The 21,606-nt window shown below is 37.9% G+C and overlaps 1 protein-coding gene across 1 annotated transcript in view; it reads right to left on the bottom strand.

Moving 5' to 3' along the window:
* Positions 1 to 2,884: 2,884 nt before the first annotated feature.
* Positions 2,885 to 21,606, bottom strand: part of LOC107659192 (BTB/POZ domain-containing protein 7-like) — a 66,804-nt gene continuing 48,082 nt past the window's right edge. Inside the window, exons 4-11 of the mRNA XM_016448041.1 lie at positions 13,794 to 14,002; positions 12,213 to 12,288; positions 10,360 to 10,520; positions 8,388 to 8,531; positions 7,841 to 8,030; positions 7,138 to 7,316; positions 5,863 to 6,270; positions 2,885 to 4,872 (exon numbers count right to left, since the gene is read on the bottom strand). Of these exons, the coding sequence (XP_016303527.1) occupies positions 4,216 to 4,872; positions 5,863 to 6,270; positions 7,138 to 7,316; positions 7,841 to 8,030; positions 8,388 to 8,531; positions 10,360 to 10,520; positions 12,213 to 12,288; positions 13,794 to 14,002 (2,024 nt within the window). The 3' untranslated portion in view covers positions 2,885 to 4,215. The remainder of the gene's footprint in view (positions 4,873 to 5,862; positions 6,271 to 7,137; positions 7,317 to 7,840; positions 8,031 to 8,387; positions 8,532 to 10,359; positions 10,521 to 12,212; positions 12,289 to 13,793; positions 14,003 to 21,606) is intronic.

Genomic DNA, 21,606 nt, shown 5'->3' with positions numbered 1-21,606 from the left:
CGTTACACATATCACAATCAAAAATTTAGTGCAATGGGTACCTTCATCTCTTCTAGCTTTTACTCCTCGGTTTAAGTATAGTAGCCAAATTCATTCCCACCCAAAACGAACCCATTATTCTTAAGCAATGAAAAATTTACGTCAAACTACATGCCAGTTGAGTTCTTCTACAGGACAGACTAAACAATGATTCAAGCTCCTCATCTGGGAGCTCAAATGCATTTCCAATTAATTCCCTAACAGTCTCTCAGGCAAGCAACCCACAAAACCCAAATGACCACAAATGGCATTGGTGATAGAAATGTATTAATTATGAGGTCAGTGTGCATCTAAAATACAAAATAATACCTTCAAACTGTGCATTGACTTTTGCAGCAATCAAAATGATCTGATCGGTGTTTTATAGCATGAAATAACTGACTTCTTAGCAGTTCAAAATGGCCTGAGTATAGCAGAGGCGAAGGCGATCCAAGGAGTTTTCCTAACCTCCCCCTTAAGTTTAAGGCATGGCTGGGTCTATATGGGACTAGATCGCTGGGATCGGCATTGACGTCAAGAAATAATGTTCTCCGCTGGCAGGAAAACCTCGAGCAGCAGCAGTAGGCCTAAATATCCATCTGTCGATTTTGGGTCATGGTTTGATGCAGCCAGTGCGATTTGCTAGAATGACATGACAGACCTCAGATCTCCTCTCGGCTGCCTCGAAGGGAAGTGCTGATGCCAATTACTCAATGCTTGGAGTTACAGGTAACAGGAAAATCAGAACTAACATGCAACTGTTACATAAAAACAGGAAATAAAAAACAGAAGGAAAAAGAACATACCGAAAGGTCTTGCTTGTCAGATGACCCAATTCAAATTGCCATTGGTACAGAAGGCTGGAGTTACAAAGTCACAACACTGAGAATTTAAATGACTGCGCTTTTGACAAGAGCTTCCGACACAAAAGAAGAACGTGTGAGCTGGTGGTAAAACAAGTCGCGTGACAGGTGCATTGATTCGTCATTGTCGTGCTGACATGAAACCTGGAGGATCTGCAAGGTAAAATTAAGTTTGAGTGAAACACCTGCTCTGTGAAACAAAATATCTTTTTATTCTGAATAAATGTGGTTAGTAAATCGCTTCACTCGTCCTCTTTTTGCTGCGGAATGAGGTCAGGGAAGGTAGGCTTAAGTAGGCTGCGATGCATTGCATTTTGAAAGAACCACAGATACTGAAAGCTCAATCTCATGATGTATTATCAAGTTTGTTATACGCCAAAGGAAAGGCTGAACCATTTGCACCAGGGACTGAAGATCTTCATGTATCTGATAAGCCTGATGCAAAGAGAAACCCAGAGCTATGTCCTTGACATTCAAAGGAGACAAACAGCCTCCTACCAATCTCAGCTCGATTCAGATGACTTCAACTCTCTGAGGAGATCACTTGCACCCCAGCTAGGGTCTACGTTGGATCTATTTTTGGATCTGACCCTCTGAAGCTTCGCGGGATGGCAAACTGGAGCTCTCCCACTCAGGGTTCATGACTCTTTCAGGCTTGACTCAGAGGTGGGTTGTAGTAGGAGTCCAGGAGGACCCATTCGTTGCACTGCAACTGCATCAGGCAGCTAACAATTCTGAAGAACAACCAAGGGTAGATGAAGAATAACACCTGTGATAACTGTAGATTGAGTTCATTATTATGCAAGATGGCGCTGTCCTCATATCTTAACTGCGCTGTTAAGTTATAATAAAATAACAAGTGTAAAGAAAAGAAAAATGTGAGAAAGTGGTGAGAATCTGATTTCCAGCTGTTGGTTCTGGTCCCCCAATGATAAATGTTCAAGGTGAGGCTCAAGAGGTCTGAATAAGTTGAAAAGAATATAAAGAAGGAAAATCGAATTGACTGAAATATGTTGAGAGGAGCTATTCAGAGGTAGAGAGTCTCTCTGGCACAGAAGACCTTATGCGATTTAAGATGGAGAACTGCGTTAGCCAAGGTAAGGTCTTAAGGCTGTTAACTACAAGTATACAGCAGTACTAACCTTACATCAACTCTTTCAAGGCCATCTCTGTAAGTCAAAGTGCCTGGGGAGAGATCCATAAAAATCAATCGATGATAAATGTTCCTTCGATGGTCACAGTCACCAAAGAGTCTTGAGTAACAAGCATGAATCTCAACCCAATGGTTTCAGTTCAACTTGCTAAGAGGCAAAGAAACCTGGTAGATAAAATAAAATGCTTCCGGGATTCACCAAGCAACGCAAACATCCTCCCAAACTCATCTTTGGTCTAACTGTGGGTTCTTAACTGTCAAAAATAAATAAAATCTGATCGACCATCCAACTGAAACTCGAGCCTTTTACCAGCGTATAAATTGTCTGAGCACTTTTATCTGACGAAATGAAATGACATTCTTAGTATTTCTCACAATGTTGTGCTTTCAACCAATAAAACGCTTCTTGTGCTCCAAAGAAAGAAGCACTTGAAGTGAAGAATGTGAGATGGATACAGCTGAGGATCATTCGGATATTCAACAGAGGTCCCATCCGGTCTAATACAACATGAGATTCTTATATAATAACATTTGAGAACATGTGAGAATACAGTACCGTCATCGCTTGTGGGGAAAGGCTATTGTTGATTATCTTAAAGGGATAGTTCCACCAAAATGAAAATTCCTTCTTCATTCACTAACCCTGTTGTTGTTTCAAATCAGTAGGATACATTTTCTTTCTGCAGAACACAAAAAATATATTTTGAAGAATGTCTAAAGGTTTTTCGGTCCACGGTGAAAGTCAAAGGGGTCAAATGTTGATGTCGTTGGACCTCAGACTTTGATTGTATGGACAAAAACAGTTCTTCAAAATATCTTCTGTGTTCTACAGAGAGAGAAAAAGTTACACAGGTTTGGAACGACATGATGTTGAGTAAATGAGGACACAATTTGCATTTTTGAGTGAACTAGCCTGCATATTTGCCGTGTCAGTATTATCTGAGAAAGGTTTTTATTGTAAGAAGAAGAAAGCAAAATGAATATTTAAAATGAAAAAGCTGCACTATTGCACAGTTATTTAAGAATACAGGTATTTCGGATGCTAAAAAACAAGCTTAAAATAAGTCACTTCATCTATAGGTAGGGTTTGCAGCAGTGTGTATGATATTGTTTCTTAAAGTGTTGTGTAGCAAATCAAAAGTAAATACTTGTGTCTAAATCCATGACACTTCCAAGAATTCTCTTTTTTGCAAAGCCTGTTCATGACATCATAATTGTTGCTGACAGAACTAGCACAGAAAAGCTAATGAACTCCCGCCCATGGGCTGCTGCCGTCCTACTGAACCAGAGGACTGAGGATGTGGCGTGAGGTTGGTTTGGTTGAGCATCCTGTACAGTTCTGGAGAACGTGGCTGATAATGATCAACCCATATTTGCCATCTCTCAGGAATGCCACCAACTGCAGCCTTGGAATGAGAATCTGAATGCAAAAAAGGATGCCAAATTTTTGCTTGAGAGAACATAGTTTTTAAAGTTAAATATAGTGGAATGAATCTGCAGATCTGTGTTGTGAAACACGCTAAAACAAAACCCTATTCACATTTAATGGTGCATCTGTGCCATTGTTATGCCTGATAAGTTGCCTCATAGGAGACAGGGGATTTCATTTGTTTTCCCTTTTATGTTCCATCTCGGTTCTTAAATTGCACAGGCTAATGTAAAAGCCGGCGTATGCGGCAGATTACATGAGCTATTACTGCCACTCTGCCCTCAAAAGAAGGAGCTGTTTGTCAAGGACTAGACAAAGTAATGAGTTTGCAACTTATTGCCTTCATATTTTTCCAATTTACTCCAAAGAAACGAAATGCATATAGATGAATGTATATTTCCCCAGTCAACATAGTTTGTTCAGGAAAATGAAATTAAAAGAAATATACTGTGATACTTGTACATTAATATCCTGTACATAAATCTAAGGATCTCTCAGATTAAAATATTTTGCATTTTTGACCTCTTTTCAGGGTGCACACAACCAAACCAAGCTCTCCTCACTGGGTTTCAAACCTATCCAGATCTCCCTTTAGCCTTCAGAAAAGCAGCCACTCGCGCAGCTTATGGGCGTTCATCACTTCAAGATATTGTTGGCCCTCAAAAGAACACGAAGTGCAGGACTGCTGGTGCCTCACCTGTTAGCTTACACTTAGCATTTAAATCAGTCGTCAGTCTCTTTTTAATCAGGGGTCAGAGAGCAGACTTCCTGTAGGGGTATTCGGGTTTGCTGGGCGACCTGCGGTCTCGAGCACCCAAGCCCCCCTCATCCCCAGACCCAACGTTCGCCCCTAAGCCCAGCCCCATTCCTTCTGGCGCAGGCCGGCGGCCCGTGGGCCATTCCTCATACTGTTCTGTGGAGGGGCCAAGCCCACAGGTGAGGTCCGTCTCGTTTATGGGCCATGACCTCTGCACGGCTTGTGCAACGCCCCCTTGCGAGACGATTGCCAAGTCTAGTCTCTGCGGAGGCTGTTCCAGCACATCCAGGCGGAGGGATTCTGAAGCCTCGGAGTAGGACGGAGGTGGCGCTCCACCACCTGCCTGACGGCCGTGGATATAGAGGTCCGGTCCACTGTAGGGAGGCACGCGACGGCCTGGGAACTCATAGAGATCTGGGAAGTCAGGCTGCGGGCCCTCAGGCTTGGGTTCGGCTGCGTGCCGCTTGCGGGAGGAGTGCGGGTGACGACTGGAGTAGCTGTGGGACATGGGAGGAGCTGTAGAAAGGTGAGGGTGGGCTTCGTGACTCTCCAACTCCATGGAGACCTCAGGAAGGCGCCGCTCCTTCAGGCTCATTGCCGAAACACCCATGGCGATGTCTGGCATGAACTCGTTGATAACAGGCTCCATGTTCTGCAAGAATAAATTAGAGGAGATACATTAGCAAAGCTCACAATGGAAACCCATTTTTCATACTGTACATTATATTGCTGTAATGCCTAAATTCACTTGACGCTTTTCAATGGTCATCAGCATCGTAAAGTTTTTATATTTTAATTATTTTTAAAAAATGTACATTTATAACACTATACTTTGTATTATATAACCTTTGCATCAAATTACAAAAAAACTAGTTAATGCTAATGCGAGAGTGTTTCTAATGCAGCGTTCATGGGAGGGACGGTAAATTTGACATCATTCTCTCTTCTGACTGCCGTTAGCAGTCTCTCTACATTTTTTTTCCCTTTTTTTTTTAAGTCATGAAAACACTATCGTGGAGTTTTCCTTTAGCTATGTGAGCAAATGGGAATGCCAAAATATTTTTGTGGTCCTCTCCCATTCACTGCTTCTGAAGTTAACCCAACTATGACTACTTCCGCTGCTGAGAAACCCAGAAATGTGAAAAGGGTCTATCAGAAGACCCCGGAGGCAGGGCAAGTGTTGCAAGCTTTTGTTTACAGTGGCAGGTTGGCATGGCCACTTTTGTATTTGACGGCAACGTGGCGGAGTAGGTATTCTGTGCTGCGCTTTTTTTATTTTCTACTTTTGACATGCCAATATTCATTTATTTTGTTAGCAAAAAATACGATATAGTATGATATAATATAATATACAATATTTATAATATAATATATGCAATAACCATAAATAGTTTTTCCTTCAATTATTTTAAAATCACAAAGAGATGCACTCTTTCATTAGAAATTAAAATCCCACCTTTAATAGTTGAGTATATTTACAGTAGAAAAACCTTTAATGAACTATGAGTGCAAAAAATAAAAAAATAAAATAATCGTTCATTAATTGTCATCGAGGTAAAATGTTTTGAGATTAATTGAGATTTTGATTTTAGGTCATTTCGTTCAGCCCTAATAATTAGAATAATATATTGGTATTAATCACCATTTTCTTGTCAGGATGAAGATTTCTCCCCCCCTGTGCACTAGTGCAGTCTGGGGGCAGGGGCTTGGCTCCTGGTGGGTAGACTGGGCTGCCCATCTTCGAAGAGGGCTGCCTGTGAAGGAGTGCATGATTGCAGGGGTAGGAGAAAGATCTGGAGGGAGGTTGGGTGGGGACCCGAGGTCTCCAGCCCGTTTTATACTGCTGCTGGCTATGGCCTGGGGTGGTCGGGGGATGATAGGGTGGAGGAGGAGGTGGCAGAGGGGGGTGGAAGCCCACCAGAGCCTCCAGGTCAGTGAACATGCTCTCCACAGCTGGTGTACTGTTGACCCGGCAGCGACCTGACTGGCGCAAGGCCAGGACGGGACTCTCGTCTCCAAAACGCTCCTCGGGAAAGAATTTGTGCGGATTCTGAAACACAGCACATGTAATCATGAGGGCAATGTTTGTGCTAGACATGCTTCAACAATGAGACTTAATAGACTGTCTGGTATGCTGAAGAGGTTTTGACTCCTTCCAAACTATCCAGCGTAGGTTCACTGGTCACTTAATGGTGAGAATAACAAGATTTCAAGGCAGTTCATGAGCTCAGGGAACTTCTAAACCCAAGAGCATAGTAACTGGAGGCATTTGCTAGTCAAAACAACATGGAGTGATGCAGAAGTACACATTACATTCTCAGCAAACTATAGTTAACATTATTGTAAAAGGTCTTTTCATTTTTTTTATTTGCATGTTAAGTGACAAGATGGTTTTGACATGCAATAATTATAACAGAAATGTGTATTTTCCTGCCATCACAAGAATACATTAAAATGTTAAATTATATTAATATATTATATAATGTACAAAAAAAAAATAATATAATGTACACACACATTATTATTATTATTATATCAAATTAACAGGTTAATAGGTATTTTTAATTGTAATAATATTTATCAATATTACAGTTTTTACAGTATTTTTATCAAATAAATGCAGCCTTGCTGAGGCATTAGAGACCGGATTTTTGTATGATAGTATATATAATACACACATATTTATACAGGCATTTGCAATGCATTGAAGAAGTGTTCAAATCTGAACAACAAAATTCTCCCTTTTTAATCTTTTTTTATTTGAACAAAATCAGTATGAGTGCCTGCAATCACTGGAAAATAAATTGTATTCATCAGAGGCCAGGGTAATACTAACTGACATGAAAGTCAGAGAGATATTCACAGTAGCCATAGCAACACATGTCAGTCTCCACGCAAACAGGATGTGCTGGGTTACCTGTAGGAGTTCTGCAGCCCCATCAGGTAGGCCAAACTCTCTGAGCACACGGATCTGCAGCTCGTAGCTGACTGTGGCGCCCTCACCACAGTTCAGAGCATATGCTCGCTGCACCTGGTCTGTGTGACGCAGCTCCTGCAACCTACGGATCATTCCCTTCACTACTGCCAACCTGGGCACTGAAAGACAGGGTGATAAAAGGAAAACAGATGACTTATTTAATGTGCAAATACAAATCAAGAAGCTCATCAGTTAACAACATTACACAGCAGATAAACAACATTAATACAAGATGGGCATATAAGACAAAAAAATAAGAGTTTTTTTTCTTTTTTAATGGGTGTTGAATTGTTTTATATAACACCCACAGGATCACAAAGCTTGCCAACATACAAAGCCAATGTTCCCACTCACATTACATATACCTAAAAAAACACTGAATTGCTTCTTGCAAAAGAATAGCAAAATTAACTTGAGCAAACAACTTCTCATGGTTTGATTTATGGGATTTGAGACTACATCTAGATTAGAACATGATCTATTTGGCCTTTGTACTAAATCGCAATCTCTCTAAAATGACTTGATAAACCGAGTCACCACAATCATGTATAATTGAGTATTTTATACAGATATATAATGGCTAGTTTTTAAGACTGGCTGAAAGAATGCATCATTACAAGGCATGAATGAGTGCTTAACCCACCTGGTATTTCGTTAGCAACCACAGACGGTGGAGCTGTCTGGCTGCCAGCCATTTGCTGGTGGTTGATCATGTGACAACACTGGGGGACGGCATTGTTTACCATGTAGAGTGTGTCTGGTACATTGGACATACGAACCATGCGCAGCCTAACCAGGTCAGTCTGCTCAACCATCATCTCCTCCAAAACCGCCTGGAGAAAAACGCAAAGTTTAATGGAAGTCATATAATGAAATGAGTGTATTTAATAACAGCACTAAGGTTATTCTATAAACCAACTGCCTTTTTGAAAAGATTTGATTCACAGTCTACAATTACAGTCTATATAAATTATTCTATAAATGTAAAAAATAAAAAAAAAGTACTTTTAAAAAAAAAAATGTTATCTTGTATTATTAAAACTGTATTTTAAAGAAATGAGATAGAGATACTTAATAGGTGTATCATTTAATTGGATTTATCTTTTAATCACCTCTTCTGCCTCCACTAGTTCATTGTAATGTTACAGTTAACCACCCTGCTGTATGTGAGGTGAGGAAGTGTATCTTACCTTGGCCTCCTCCACATAAGGAGAGAATAACCGTGGGCGAACATAAATGCCAGCACTCTTCTGCCGAAGCCAGGCGTTGGCTTTGCCTCCCTCCGCTGTGGGCAGCATGTCAGAGGGGGGGGTGCTGATCAGACCCCTCTTCATCTGTTAAATGCAGAGGAAAAGTCTTTACCGATACTTGAAGAGAGCGGTCAAGAAGAACGATGGAAAGATGATGTAATTTGCTGGAGCATTAGCACATTGGGGTATCTGTTTTCTTACTCTCTAGCAAATTACATCCTGAGCAGTACTGAGAATCAGAGTATGTACCCATTCATACATCAATCAATATTACCATTTTTGTCATTCTTATTCAGCATGCGCTGTACACAAAAACAAAAGTAACGTTACCCATTTGGCTTGTGGCAGCATGACAAATTTCTGTGCATTTTACAGACTAAAGAGAAGTGTTGGGAAGGTTACTTTGAAAATGTAATAGGTTACAGATTACAAGTTACCCTATTTAAAATGTAATGAGTAGTGTAACTATTTCAATTACTTAAATTACTTTAAGTAATGTAACTGATTACATGACTACTTTTCTAAATTTCTAATGAATGTTTTCAACTGTTATTCATTTTCAAACATTTAGACTAGGCAGGGTTAACCTTACAGTAGCACTCAACACTGATTACTGTCAGACTTTCAAAATTCTTCATCAATTGAATTAAGATTACAAAAATGTCAATTTAAAGCACACTACCAAAAAAAAAAAAAAATTGAGATTGTTCTAAGGTTAAAAACTGATTTAAAAAATAAAGTATATACATAAACACAAATAGAAAATAAAACATTTATCGAATAAGCATGTGTCCTATACTACTGAAACATTGGTGTCTTATTAGACTCTTAGAGGAGTTAATGCAATTTGGGAAAGAAATCAATTAAATCGGTGTGTGTCTGTGTTAAAATATTCAGATGTAACTTAGATATTCCTTTGTAATATTTAACATTTTCACAAGTAACTGTAATTTAATTACATATTTTTTCTCAGTAACAGATTTCAATTATATTTATTTTGTAATTAAATTAAATAACTGTTGCATGTAACTAGTACATTTACAACACTGCTAAGTACACTCATAGTGAGTTTTATGTTCATTCACTTACATTCATAGCTGGTATGTAAGCATATTTACAGAATGATGCTACACAGTTTAGTTTAGATGAAGTTCAAGTTTGGTGGAAAAAAAATGGACAAATATAGGATTTAAATGCTTCTTTTCTATATTCTCTTTGAAAAAAGACATGAAGGAAACTGATCTTGGTGGTTTACACATGATCCTGATTTACATATTTTTATAAAAAGTTAAAAAGAACACTATTAAACAAACTACTGTTCAAATGTCTGAGGTCTGTAATAAAAACAAGCCTCTTATGCTCACCAAGTCTGCATTAATTTAACCCAAAATACAGTAAAAACAGTAACTTGTGAAATGTGAAAACTGTTATATGTTTTCGATTATAATATATTTTAAAATTGTATTTATTCCTGTAATGGCAAAGCTGTATTTTCAGCAGCCATTGCTCCAGTATCAGTGTCACATGATCCTTCAGAAACCATTATAATACTCCGATTTGGTACTGAAGAATGCTGCTTATTTGTGTGAAAAGCATGAACCATTTTTTACGAATTCTTTGATGCACTGAAATGTCAAAAGAACAGCATTTATTTAAAACATGTTACATTATAATGATTTACTGTCACTTGTCCATTTAACGATTACAATATTTAAAGATAAAATATTTAAAGATTTAAAAAGAAAAGTCTTACTCAAAATATTTCAAAAGAACTGTAAACTTCAATTAAGTGAAGCTGCATGGAGAAATTCTGTGTGCTTAAAATCTAGTGTGACTGCCCCTTAATGCTCCTGTTTAAACTGTATAAACCAAAAGACCTACACATTACCAGAAGACACACAAACACACTCACAGTGTCAGAGAGGACCTCACTGTTGGTTGGTAATATGTGCTCAGTTCTGACGAAAGGCAGCAGTGGAGAGAGAATCTCTTTAAGCTCTTCCAGGTCCAGATCCCTTCTTTTCACGCCACGTTTATTCACACTATGTGCAGTACCACTTAACAGGTTAGGCTCTGGGGAACACACAGAAACACACAGCTTCAAACACACACACACACAAGAATTTGAGTTGGAGGAAACGGTGGCCCAACTTTTCTAGCCCACAATATAGATTAGACAAAGTTGGGTGGGAGGGTGTGTGCTTCCAGAGGATTAGCGGTATAGTCATGCAGCTCCACTGACTGCAGCCGTGCCCTTGAGCGAGGAATTTAAGCTCCTCTGCTCTGAGGATGCTGCACCGCATTGGACCCTGAATTACTATCTACACCTCAGACAGCAAATCAGTATTATGTATAAAGACTGTTAATGACAAAATGAAGGTGAGTCTGTGCATTGCTGTTTCCATTTAGAATGTGTTCTGGGAGAAAAGCAATCAGAGATCGTGTTTGCGGTTTGGCACCAGCTATAAACGTTCAAGATAGTGTTAGTCTGGGTATATTTGATTCTGTTGGGTACACAGAGCAATTGCAGACCCAGGTCTGGAGCCGCCAGCCATATGCTACGCTTCTGTATTGCAGAGCACTTGGCCTGATTTCTCAGAGCTGAGCCAGTCAGAGTCATTACTAGACATTAGGAGGATTGGGGAATAAATCATTAGACTGGCATAGTTCAGACCACCATCTATAACAAGAGGTGGAAACAGGGACAAATTCAGTGGCACAGAAAAAAAGTTCAGCCCAGAGAAAGGTATATGTGTGTGTGTGTGTGTGGAGGAGATGGAGGAATAGTTCAGGTAGTTCAAAAATTAAAATCCTAACATTACTTTGTCACCTTCATGTCGTTCCAAACCTGTATGACTTTTTCATCCGTGGAACACAAAAGAAGTAGTTTAGCAGAATATGTGAACTGCTCTTTTCCATACAATGAAGGTGGATGGGGACCACAGGCTATCAAGCTCCCAAAAGTACCATAAAAGTGGTCAATATGACTTGTGCCCTACAATTCAAGTTAAAATACAGCACAAGACAAATGGACCACATTTAAGATATTCATGTGCACCGTCACTGTATGAAATAAGTTATGTAATGGTTCTTGGAATGAAATACACAGTACCGTTCAAAAGTTTAAGGACAGTAAGTTTTTTTTTTTTTAATTAATACTTTAATTCAGCAATGATGCATTAAATTGATCAAAAGTTACAGTAACATTGTAGCGTCACAAAAGATTTCTATTTCAAATAAATGCTGTTCATTTGAACTTTGTAGAAGAAAATTGTATCATTTATTCATAAAATAAGCAGCACAACTGTTTTCAAAATTGTTTTCCTTGAGCAGTAAATCAATATATTAGAATGATTTTTGAAGGCTCATGTGAAACTGAAGACTGGAGTAATGGATGCAGAAAATTCAGTTTTGCCATCACAAGATGGCAAATTACAATTTAAAATATTAAAATAAAAAAAAAACTATTTTAAATTGTAATAATATTTCACAATATTACTGTTTTTACTGTATTTTTGATCAAATAAAATGAAGCTGTGTTAAGCATAAGTCTTCTTTTAAAAAACATTCAAATTATCTTATCGAAACCAAACTTTTCAACAGTAGTGTATATAAACACTTTTTTGTTTCTTGAAAAAAAAAAAACAACAACATATAAGTTTGGAACGACATGAGGGTGAGTAAATAAATGACAGACTTTTCTTTTTTGGATGAACTATTCCTTTAATGTGTATCTAGTAACATATCAGTGTCTGCATGTGATACCTCTATCGGCCATCCTCTTGATGAGCTGGTGTTCGCCCCACTTTACAACATACTTGAGGATGTCCTGTTCACTGGCCTGTGAAGAGGGGAGAAGAACAGTACCAGTTTATGTTACTGAATTTAGTCAGTGCTGCAAGGCTGAAGAAGACTGCTGTATGCAACAGAACGATATCGAAAAAAAAAACAGGATATATAAAACCAATGTATTTCATAGCAGTAGGTCCTGCAGGTACAAGGTAAAACCTGAGAAAAATGATTTTCCTACTATCTTATCTCTTACTGAGAATATTGCACAGCCAAAATCTCATTTCATTCATCGTCAGAAGCTGATCCAGGTTTAATGGACATAGATTAACCCTCAAACAAAATAAAAAATTTTTATATCAGGGTGCCTACACTTTCTTACATTTTATTTTTGGGACTTTTTGCCTTTTACACTACAGCAGTAGAATGCAAACCGGAAATTAGGGGCGAGAGAGAGTGAACGGGATTTAGACATGACCAACAGCTCTTATATGTCTTGACAAAGTCCACAGCACTTAAAAAAATGTATTCACGTGAATCATTCTGACCTATTTGTTTACTTACTGAAAATTAATGTCGATAAACAAGCTTTACTCTACTCAAGCTCTAGAAAATAGCTAATGAAATGAGCATAACTAGAAAAAAGTATATTATTCATTAGACATTTCCATGATTTTTAAGAATTTATTAATTTCCATGTCATTTTTAGACATGCACAAGCTCAAAATTCACTGATATTTACAGGTTTTCCATGACCATGCCAATGAATCAATCAGTTAATGCCCCTTTTTTGAAGCATGGTATAAAAACAAAATTTTTATATTGTCAAAACAATGCTAGTCTTTGTTTATATTTGTTTACAAATTCTCAGTCACTACAGGGATTATATAATTTCAACAGGTTTGACCCAGACTAGAGTTAACGAAGACTTGTAAACGCTGAACAGCGAGCACACAGGAGTGTGAAGGCACTAACAGATTTCTGTGTGCCAGGCCAAATCCCAGATGGGGTTACAGCTCTCCATATTAGCTCACAGAGGAGACTTAAGGGGGACATCTGATACAGCTGACTCATTTGTCTAAAAACAAAAGCAGGTGACCTTCACCTTTAAGAGAAGGGAGCCCTGATCAACAGAGATCGATAAACAGACTGATACTGACACGCTGCTGTCTGAAATGGATAGGCCTGAAGCCCTGCAATGATTTGTGGACTGAAATAAACAAATTTCCCAATAGTGCAATATGATTCAGTTACCCTGAATTACCCCTGTATGTTTCCAGAGAGAAAATAAGCTTGACCTTGAAGTAACAGCACAAAAATCATGTGTAACAGACCTTACAAGTAGGTTGTTAGAAATACGGAGCTAGAAAATTAAGTTTAATCAGATTTTTTGCACACAATGTAATTTTTCGCATATCCAGTAAAAGACGTCTCTGTATTTACAGTGCAGTTTATTTGACTCATAACCAGCTACCCTAAATCGTAAAATCCTGAACTAGCTAATCTTGCACTGGGAAATCCAAAAAGTACTCAAGGTGAATTGGTGTAGGTCATCACCTGCAGGTAATCAGACTGAATGGCCGCCAGCAGGTGCTCCTTGCTAAGCTCGTAGAGGACGTCAGAGGTCATGACCTGGCTGGACTCCTCGCACAGGAAGTGCATGGCCTGCCGATGAACCCATTTGGAGCCGTATGGCTGTGAGCTCCACTTCAGGATGGCCACCACAGAGTCCAGAGAGATGCTGTCTGCTACAATGTCTTCACAGCCTAAGACCAATAAACAATGACATCACATTTTATTTAGGCATAAACAGGGCTTCAGCTGCTCTTAAACATACAAATCTGCATCCAAATGTAGTTAATCAAGATTTTAAAACAAAAACGTGGGTGGTCCAGATGCTCTTAGAATAGGGCACTACTTCCATCTGCCCTCTATGCTGCTTTATCTATTTCTAAAATAATTTTCTCATCACTGCGACTGTAATATAACGCTTTAAAAGTAAAAAGAATCCTAAAACACACCAGGAATATATTCTACCACAATATATGCAGATATGTCTAAAATATTAATGAAAATGTATGCATTTAAATGTCACTGTGGGAAAAGATGAATAATTTACCCAATTATTCACAACGAAAACACTGCTTTATGCTGCTTTGAACTGTGTCTTGAATTGCTGATTTGATCTGTTTTGTCTCTTCTATTCAATTCTTTTGGTCCCCTTTTCCAGTCATCAAAGACCGAATGTCAAAAGAGAGGCATTTAGTGCAGTTTAATCAGTAAATGCCACCGTTTTTTCCCCCCCTTGCTTGATACAAAGACCCCCGGAGCAGTGGAGAATTTCAACCTCAAAGCAATCCAAGGCAAGTATCTCTAGAGAGCAAGCTTGGTTTTCCCTTTCTAACAGGCATTATGAGAAATTCAGTTTCAACAATAGTTTGCATACAGAAATGTACAAGTGTTTTGTATCACACCTAACAAAACGCATTAAATTGATAAAAACCGTAAAGACTATTTCTAAGCATATTAGAAAGCTTTCAGAAGGATCATGTGACACTGAAGACTAGAGTAATGGTTTCTGAAAAGCTTTGCCACTACAGGAATAAGTTAAATTTTAAAATATTTTAAAACAGAAAACAGCTATTTTAAATTCTAATAATATTCCACAATATCACAGTTTTTACTGAATATTTGATCAAATAAATGTAGCTTTGGTGATGACATATTAAAAAATATCAGTGAACAATTTACATAATACGTGTTCCTCACACTATCATATTTGGAGCTTTATAATCATTATCCAGCTTTAAAGGTATGGAAAAAGCAGCTCAGATATTTTGTCTAATAATTCATTTCAAGTTAAACAGAAGAAAGAAAATAACATGTTGATGGAATGAGGGTGAGTAAATGACACCATTTCCATAAATGGGTGAACTACTCCTTAAACTTGACTTCTATAACATCTTTTTTGTTAAGTCAATGGGGACCAGCAACAATAGCAACTTTAACTTCTGCAGCAACTTATCCAAAATATCTTCTTTTGAAGAAAGAAATTCAAGAAACTCGTACAGGTTTGGAACAACTTGAGGGTGAGAAAATGATGAGAGGATTTAGATTTTTGGGTGAACTATCCCTTTAAGTGTTCAGGCACACTGTGCTGATCAGTAGCATTAAATATTCAACTAGTAGGCAGCCTGCGTCAGAGCAGATGCCTCTCTCAAAACTCTGGAGACAGTATTACGTTGTCGAATGACATATTTTCTAAGTAAATAAGCTGTTCTTCAAGACTCATAAGGGTGACCTTGAAGATGTTAAGGATCTGAGGAAGTCAAATAAAAACAACAAACATTCATAGTTTCTCACGCCATAACCCCGTCCTGTCCAAACCCACAACTTGGACCTTTTGTCTGCAAATATAAGGTCAGAGTTACCATAAAATTACCTTGGAGTGTTTTTAAAAAGCATTTCAAAACGTTTATTTATACCCCAAAAGACTCTGTACATAATTTAATGCATTCGTGATGATCTCCAAATCAATAATCACTCACAATTGTGCAGTTTTACTGAATATAAGCCATGACTGCCTGCAGCCTTGTGCAAAATCATAACCATACTGATATTCAGCACAAGTGTGATATTGCTTAAAAAGCTTTCTATACCTTCTCTTATTGCCTGCAAAGTGCTAAAGTGTACTGTTTAAGTCTGAGATCTAATGACAATGTCTTTCCTTTTATGATGGGCACTGTTACAGCTTGAGGATGACTGCTCACACGTCTCCAGCCTGGAGCACACAGAAGATTAAGAGTAGCACTGCATGACTAGAAACCATTTAGCATGCAGAAGCAAAGCAGTGCAGTATTCCCTAATAAACCCATCCCAGTTAATTATAATCTCTAGTCACAGAGCCGTAAGCTTGTCATTTTCAAAAAACAGTATCATATTAGCCTCTAGGGAGTGTGTCACCCAGCATCCAAAAATCTCATCATTCTTTATTGACTTTGTAATCAATGTGTAGATTGTTCACGTCGGGCATGAATGCAGAGCTACAAATCAATGCGAGTTAATGAAAGTTAATGATTAGGTGCGAGTCGAATTCAAACCGTAAGAATGATTGCAGAACTTACACCAAGGAGTTAATAGTTACTCAAAAATGAGACGAGTGTCCTAACATGAGACCAGAAACAAAAGTCTGCAAAACAAAAGCAACACATGGCAGGAAGACTTTGCACAAACAACTTGCAGTGTTTTCCACTCAAAAGCACTTGAATGGCAAGTGCAGAAGATTTGATGGTAATGAGTCCAGAGTAGAATGTGCCGGTATTCGGTAATGTGATATATCACGATAATGAATATGCACGATATTGTTATCGTGGGCACTTCAAAATACTGAGAATAATTATTTATTACAAATTATTCAGAATTTTGAATGCATTTAAAGAATACTTTTCCCATCAACTGGTCACAATGCACAACACCGCTGTATGCTGTGTCACAGACGCGTAAACAAGCACGGATGAGAAGCGCATGGTGGAGCAAAACGCTCTGAATGAAAACACATTCACTCTCTGACAGCAGATGGCGCTGAACAGCAGAAATGCAGCCATTACCCCGTAAACAAAGCTGCTGCGCTACTTTCTGTTTCTGAAAGTATTTAAACAGCCATTCAGATTTGTGTATTCGCAATGGTGTTCATCACAGCGCCAAATACTTAAATATTTAGACTTAATAGGCTATTTATTTTCAAAGTTTTTTTTACATTTTAATCTGGACTACAACATGCCCTAGATATTGTTTGAAAGCACTTTACATTAGGGCTTCATTAGTTGACATTAGTTAATTCAGTTAAACTGCCAATGAAAAATTATTCTAAACATTCATTAATCTTAGGTAATTCCAATATTTAATAACACGTTAAAATCAAAAGTTGCAACTGTGTTATTTAATGCGCTAACATGAACTAGGAGTTGTATTTTTTAACAAAGATTGTGTAGCAAATGTAGCTATTGCTCATTGTGAATGTTAATGCATTAACTAAGGTTAACTAATTATGTCTTATAGTACCGTGAATAATTATATATTACAAGTTATTCAGAATTTTGAATGCATTTTAAGAATACTTTTCCCATCAACTGGTCAAAATGCACAACACCGCTGTATGCTGCGTCAAACACGCCTGCGCACTCTGATGTAAACAAGCACGGATGAGAAACGCATGGCGGAGCGCGTGAGAGACGCTCTGGATGAAAACACATTCACTCTCTGACAGCAGATGGCGCTGAACAGCAGAAATGCAGCCATTACCCCGTAAACAAAGCTGCTGCGCTACTTTCTGTTTCTGAAAGTATTTAAACAGCCATTCAGATTTGTGTATTCGCAATGGTGTTCATCACAGCGCCAAATACTTAAATATTTAGACTTAATAGGCTATTTATTTTCAAAGTTTTTTTTACATTTTAATCTGGACTACAACATGCCCTAGATATTGTTTGAAAGCACTTTACATTAGGGCTTCATTAGTTGACATTAGTTAATTCAGTTAAACTGCCAATGAAAAATTATTCTAAACATTCATTAATCTTAGGTAATTCCAATATTTAATAACACGTTAAAATCAAAAGTTGCAACTGTGTTATTTAATGCGCTAACATGAACTAGGAGTTGTATTTTTTAACAAAGATTGTGTAGCAAATGTAGCTATTGCTCATTGTGAATGTTAATGCATTAACTAAGGTTAACTAATGAGGTCTTATAGTAAAGTCATACATATTGGTCTTTATAATTCTTTTGCACTTTAATCTGTGTAAAGTTTTTTTGTCTAATACTTCATTGTATTTAAATGTTCAGTTATTTTTGTTATAAGAAAAAAAGTTATTAAACCCGTTATACTGTATTATGACAACACTTGCAACTAAATTTCAATTAGGGCTGCACGATAAATCGAAATGAAATCGAAATCACGATTAGGCAGAAGCTGCGATTGTCATGCGTATCTTTCAGTGAAGCAAGGTTCTGTGATCAGTAGTAAATCTCCATCCGAATGCCAGAGGGCGCTCTCGCGCAGAAACACCAAATACGCCTCACAGACGAAACCCAGGAAATCCCTATAGCGGTGGCTGAATAAACAAAAGATTTAACTGCTTTCATTGATTCAACGTGACTAATAAACACACGACTACGGCAATATATGGTTTATCGGAGTTCTTATTATTATAATTTTCATTATAATAAAGTACATCTATAATGCAATGTTAATCGACATAGCCTTTATCACTGTTTAGAATATTATGAAATATGTTGTGTGCCTTATTCTGTGTAAGAAGCCACATCATCTCACAGAAGGATTTATTTCAAACACTCGGCTGATGTTATAAAGTGAGTTTGGAGTAAAAACATGTTATTAAATGTGGTATTTTCACGTGCTTTCAAATGGAGCAGCATTTACTACACAGAGACGTGGTTCACTGAGAAGCTATGCAAACAGCTGTCATTATCGCGAACTATATCTTCGATTTCATAATCGTACGATTATATCATCTGCGATTTTTTTTGCGTAGCTTGTCAGAGAACTACGGCTCTGTGTACATAGTAAATGCTGCTCCATCTGAAAGCAGGTGATGGAGATTTACTTCTAATCACAGAACCGGCTTTATTGACAAGATGTGCATGACAATCGCATTCGGTTAATAATGCAGCCCTAATTTCAATATCGGGATAATACCGTATACCGTGATAAAAGCATGAGCAATTAATTGCAACATGAAAATTTGATATGGGCATATCCCTAGTCCCGAGCAAACGTCGCAGGTATAATTTCATCAGTACTTCGATGTTAGTTTTGTGGATTCTGTATCTCCTTGCCATATCTATAAACATGGGAAATGCAGATAAACAGTGTTGTTTTTAAACAGCATCTTAATGTTTGTGCTTCACATTGGGAATAAAAACACCTATTCAAATTAACAGGACAAAATCTGCATTTACACTAGGCTGCTAAAATTTAAATGGACTTTAATAAGGGTTTATTAAGAAATGTGAGAACTCCTACAGGGTGGGCTCTGCTCTACACAAAAAAACAAGAAAAGTGTTGGTGGGTGTGGACATCTGCATTTGTGTGTTCTGATTGGTCACTTCTTGTTGCTGATCACTTGTCCGAAAGCACAGATGTACTCCTCAGCAGTTAGTGTGGCCTCCTTATTAGTGGTTTGATCTTATGCCCACATTTGCTCTGTTCCAAAACCTAGAGATTTCCCTATGGAGGCAGCATTTTGAAACATCACACTCCTGACGCAAATATTAATTATGCTATACTATTTAATACCAAAAGTGATCAATAAAAAAGGGTATAATATAATTAAAAATGAATTATTGTTAGAATCCAGCTGTATGTAGCTCACAAAAAAGCTCCATATCACAGTTCCTTAATGAGGTGAGGAGTCCACTTAAGTCAATGTGTCAATGAGTAAAACCCATGAAGATCTGTTGGGGGAAAACTAAACAGAAAAGTTATAGAGTGAAAAAAAAGTCACAGCCTGCGTGGTGAGAAAGGGGGATGATGAGGATGCACGAGAAGTCTGGCTGATTCCAGCAATGTGGAACTGCTAACAAATGAGTCGTTTAAAACTCATTTCACTCGAAAACTCATAAAAAACTAATTTAAAACTAAACCACAAGCAAGGCAATGTTTTATAACAGATTCAGCATCCATTTAAAATATGCTTCCTCTGAAGAAACACATTTTGTCAAGGACTCAAAGCTAACAACAAGGCCATGTGATGTGAAATACCTAATGGTAGTCTTGAGCTCATTTTACAGTTGAGTACACCTGATATTGGAGGAACATAGCAACACAGGAAGAGAGCGGATACAGTGAAGGACTAATCATTAGGGTATCTATTAGCCTTGAACAAGTGCAGTACCACAATTACCTACCCAAAGCCCCGGAGCTTGATATAAGGGGCAGACAGACTAATAGACAGAGAGGAGGAGAAGAGATAGAGCGAGCCAGTCAGCGAGAGAAACGGCGACATGCTGAGAAGAAGAAAAATGGGAGAAGGAGTAAAGATTAGGAGGGCAATGTCAAAAAGGACAGAGATAGTGGAAAATTAGCCCGGTCTGTATGACTGAATGTGAAAGATGGAAATTGCTGAAAGATACAGAGAGGAAAATGAGAAGCGGAGAGTGAAGGAGCCCCAGAGAGGTGATGGGTTAAAATTCTCCATGACCTTTCAGACAAGCTGTAACAGACAGAATCATTACAGAGCTGACAGCCTCTCACAGGCTTAATGGAAACACCACCAGCAATCTGTGTTAATAATAATCAGAATGGTGCCTTGGGGCCAGGAAGGGTTTCCGTATCGAGTTTGAAACACACTCTAAAGGACGTCTGACTCAACCTCTTGCACAAGCATCAAAGCGTCGTCATTTCAAAAGGACTATCTCTCCAAAGATATCAATATTAGACCTGTTCTCTCTAGGAACAGAGGTGTTGAGGTGACAGTGTTTGTTACCCACAAGATTGTGGTTACTTCCTGCCTTTAAATTCAGTACAAAATGTGAAGTCTTTTAAAATAATATAAAATCAGGAATAAGACAAAAGAAGAATGTTAGGGATACACAATATATCAGTAGCATTTTGATATTAGTGATTTATTTAATTTATTTATTGCGTTTTTAACTGCACATGCTCATTTGCTCTATTTTTACTAGAGATGCACCGATTGCAATTTTCTTGGTCGATTCCGATTCCCGATTTTTTGGAAGTGTGACCTGCCGATACCGATTTTTGCCAATTCCGATTTTCTTTCTAAGAACTATAATTGACAGCATATACAAACACAAATCTATGCAAATTTCAATGCAACAATTATTTACATAATAAAAGAAATTATTAAACATTACAATTCCCCCAATCTGGACTAAGTTACATATTTTCTCTCACTTAAACAACTCTCAAAATAAAGTGCTCTGTGACTGGAAAGAGGAAGAAACAGTTAACTTAAAAATGAGTTGTTACCATTCAAATGAAATTAGTATTAACAAACTCTATCTTTCCACTGCTGAGGAAACAGAAGCTGCATCTGAAGTGGCATTAGATGCATTTACACAGACAGTTTGACGAAGCTGAGGTGCCATAAATGCATTTACACTGCAAAATTTCAAATGCATAACTAATTTTATAAGAATAATGTTTTACATATTTTTTTAAACACAAATACATGTTGAAAAATGCAATGATACTTTTAAATGACTAAACCACCAGTAGGTGGCGGCAAATGTCTGTTTTAATGAGTGAGTCATTTATTAATTCATTCAACCGATTAATTCAAACGGCTGATTCATTCAGAAACGAGGCAAGTGACTGTCCTTATGA

The sequence above is a fragment of the Sinocyclocheilus anshuiensis genome, unplaced genomic scaffold, assembly GCF_001515605.1.
Source record: "Sinocyclocheilus anshuiensis isolate Anshui unplaced genomic scaffold, SAMN03320099.WGS_v1.1 scaffold423, whole genome shotgun sequence".
Classification (NCBI taxonomy): Eukaryota; Metazoa; Chordata; class Actinopteri; order Cypriniformes; family Cyprinidae; genus Sinocyclocheilus; species Sinocyclocheilus anshuiensis.
This window is presented reverse-complemented; position numbering and strand designations above follow the sequence as displayed.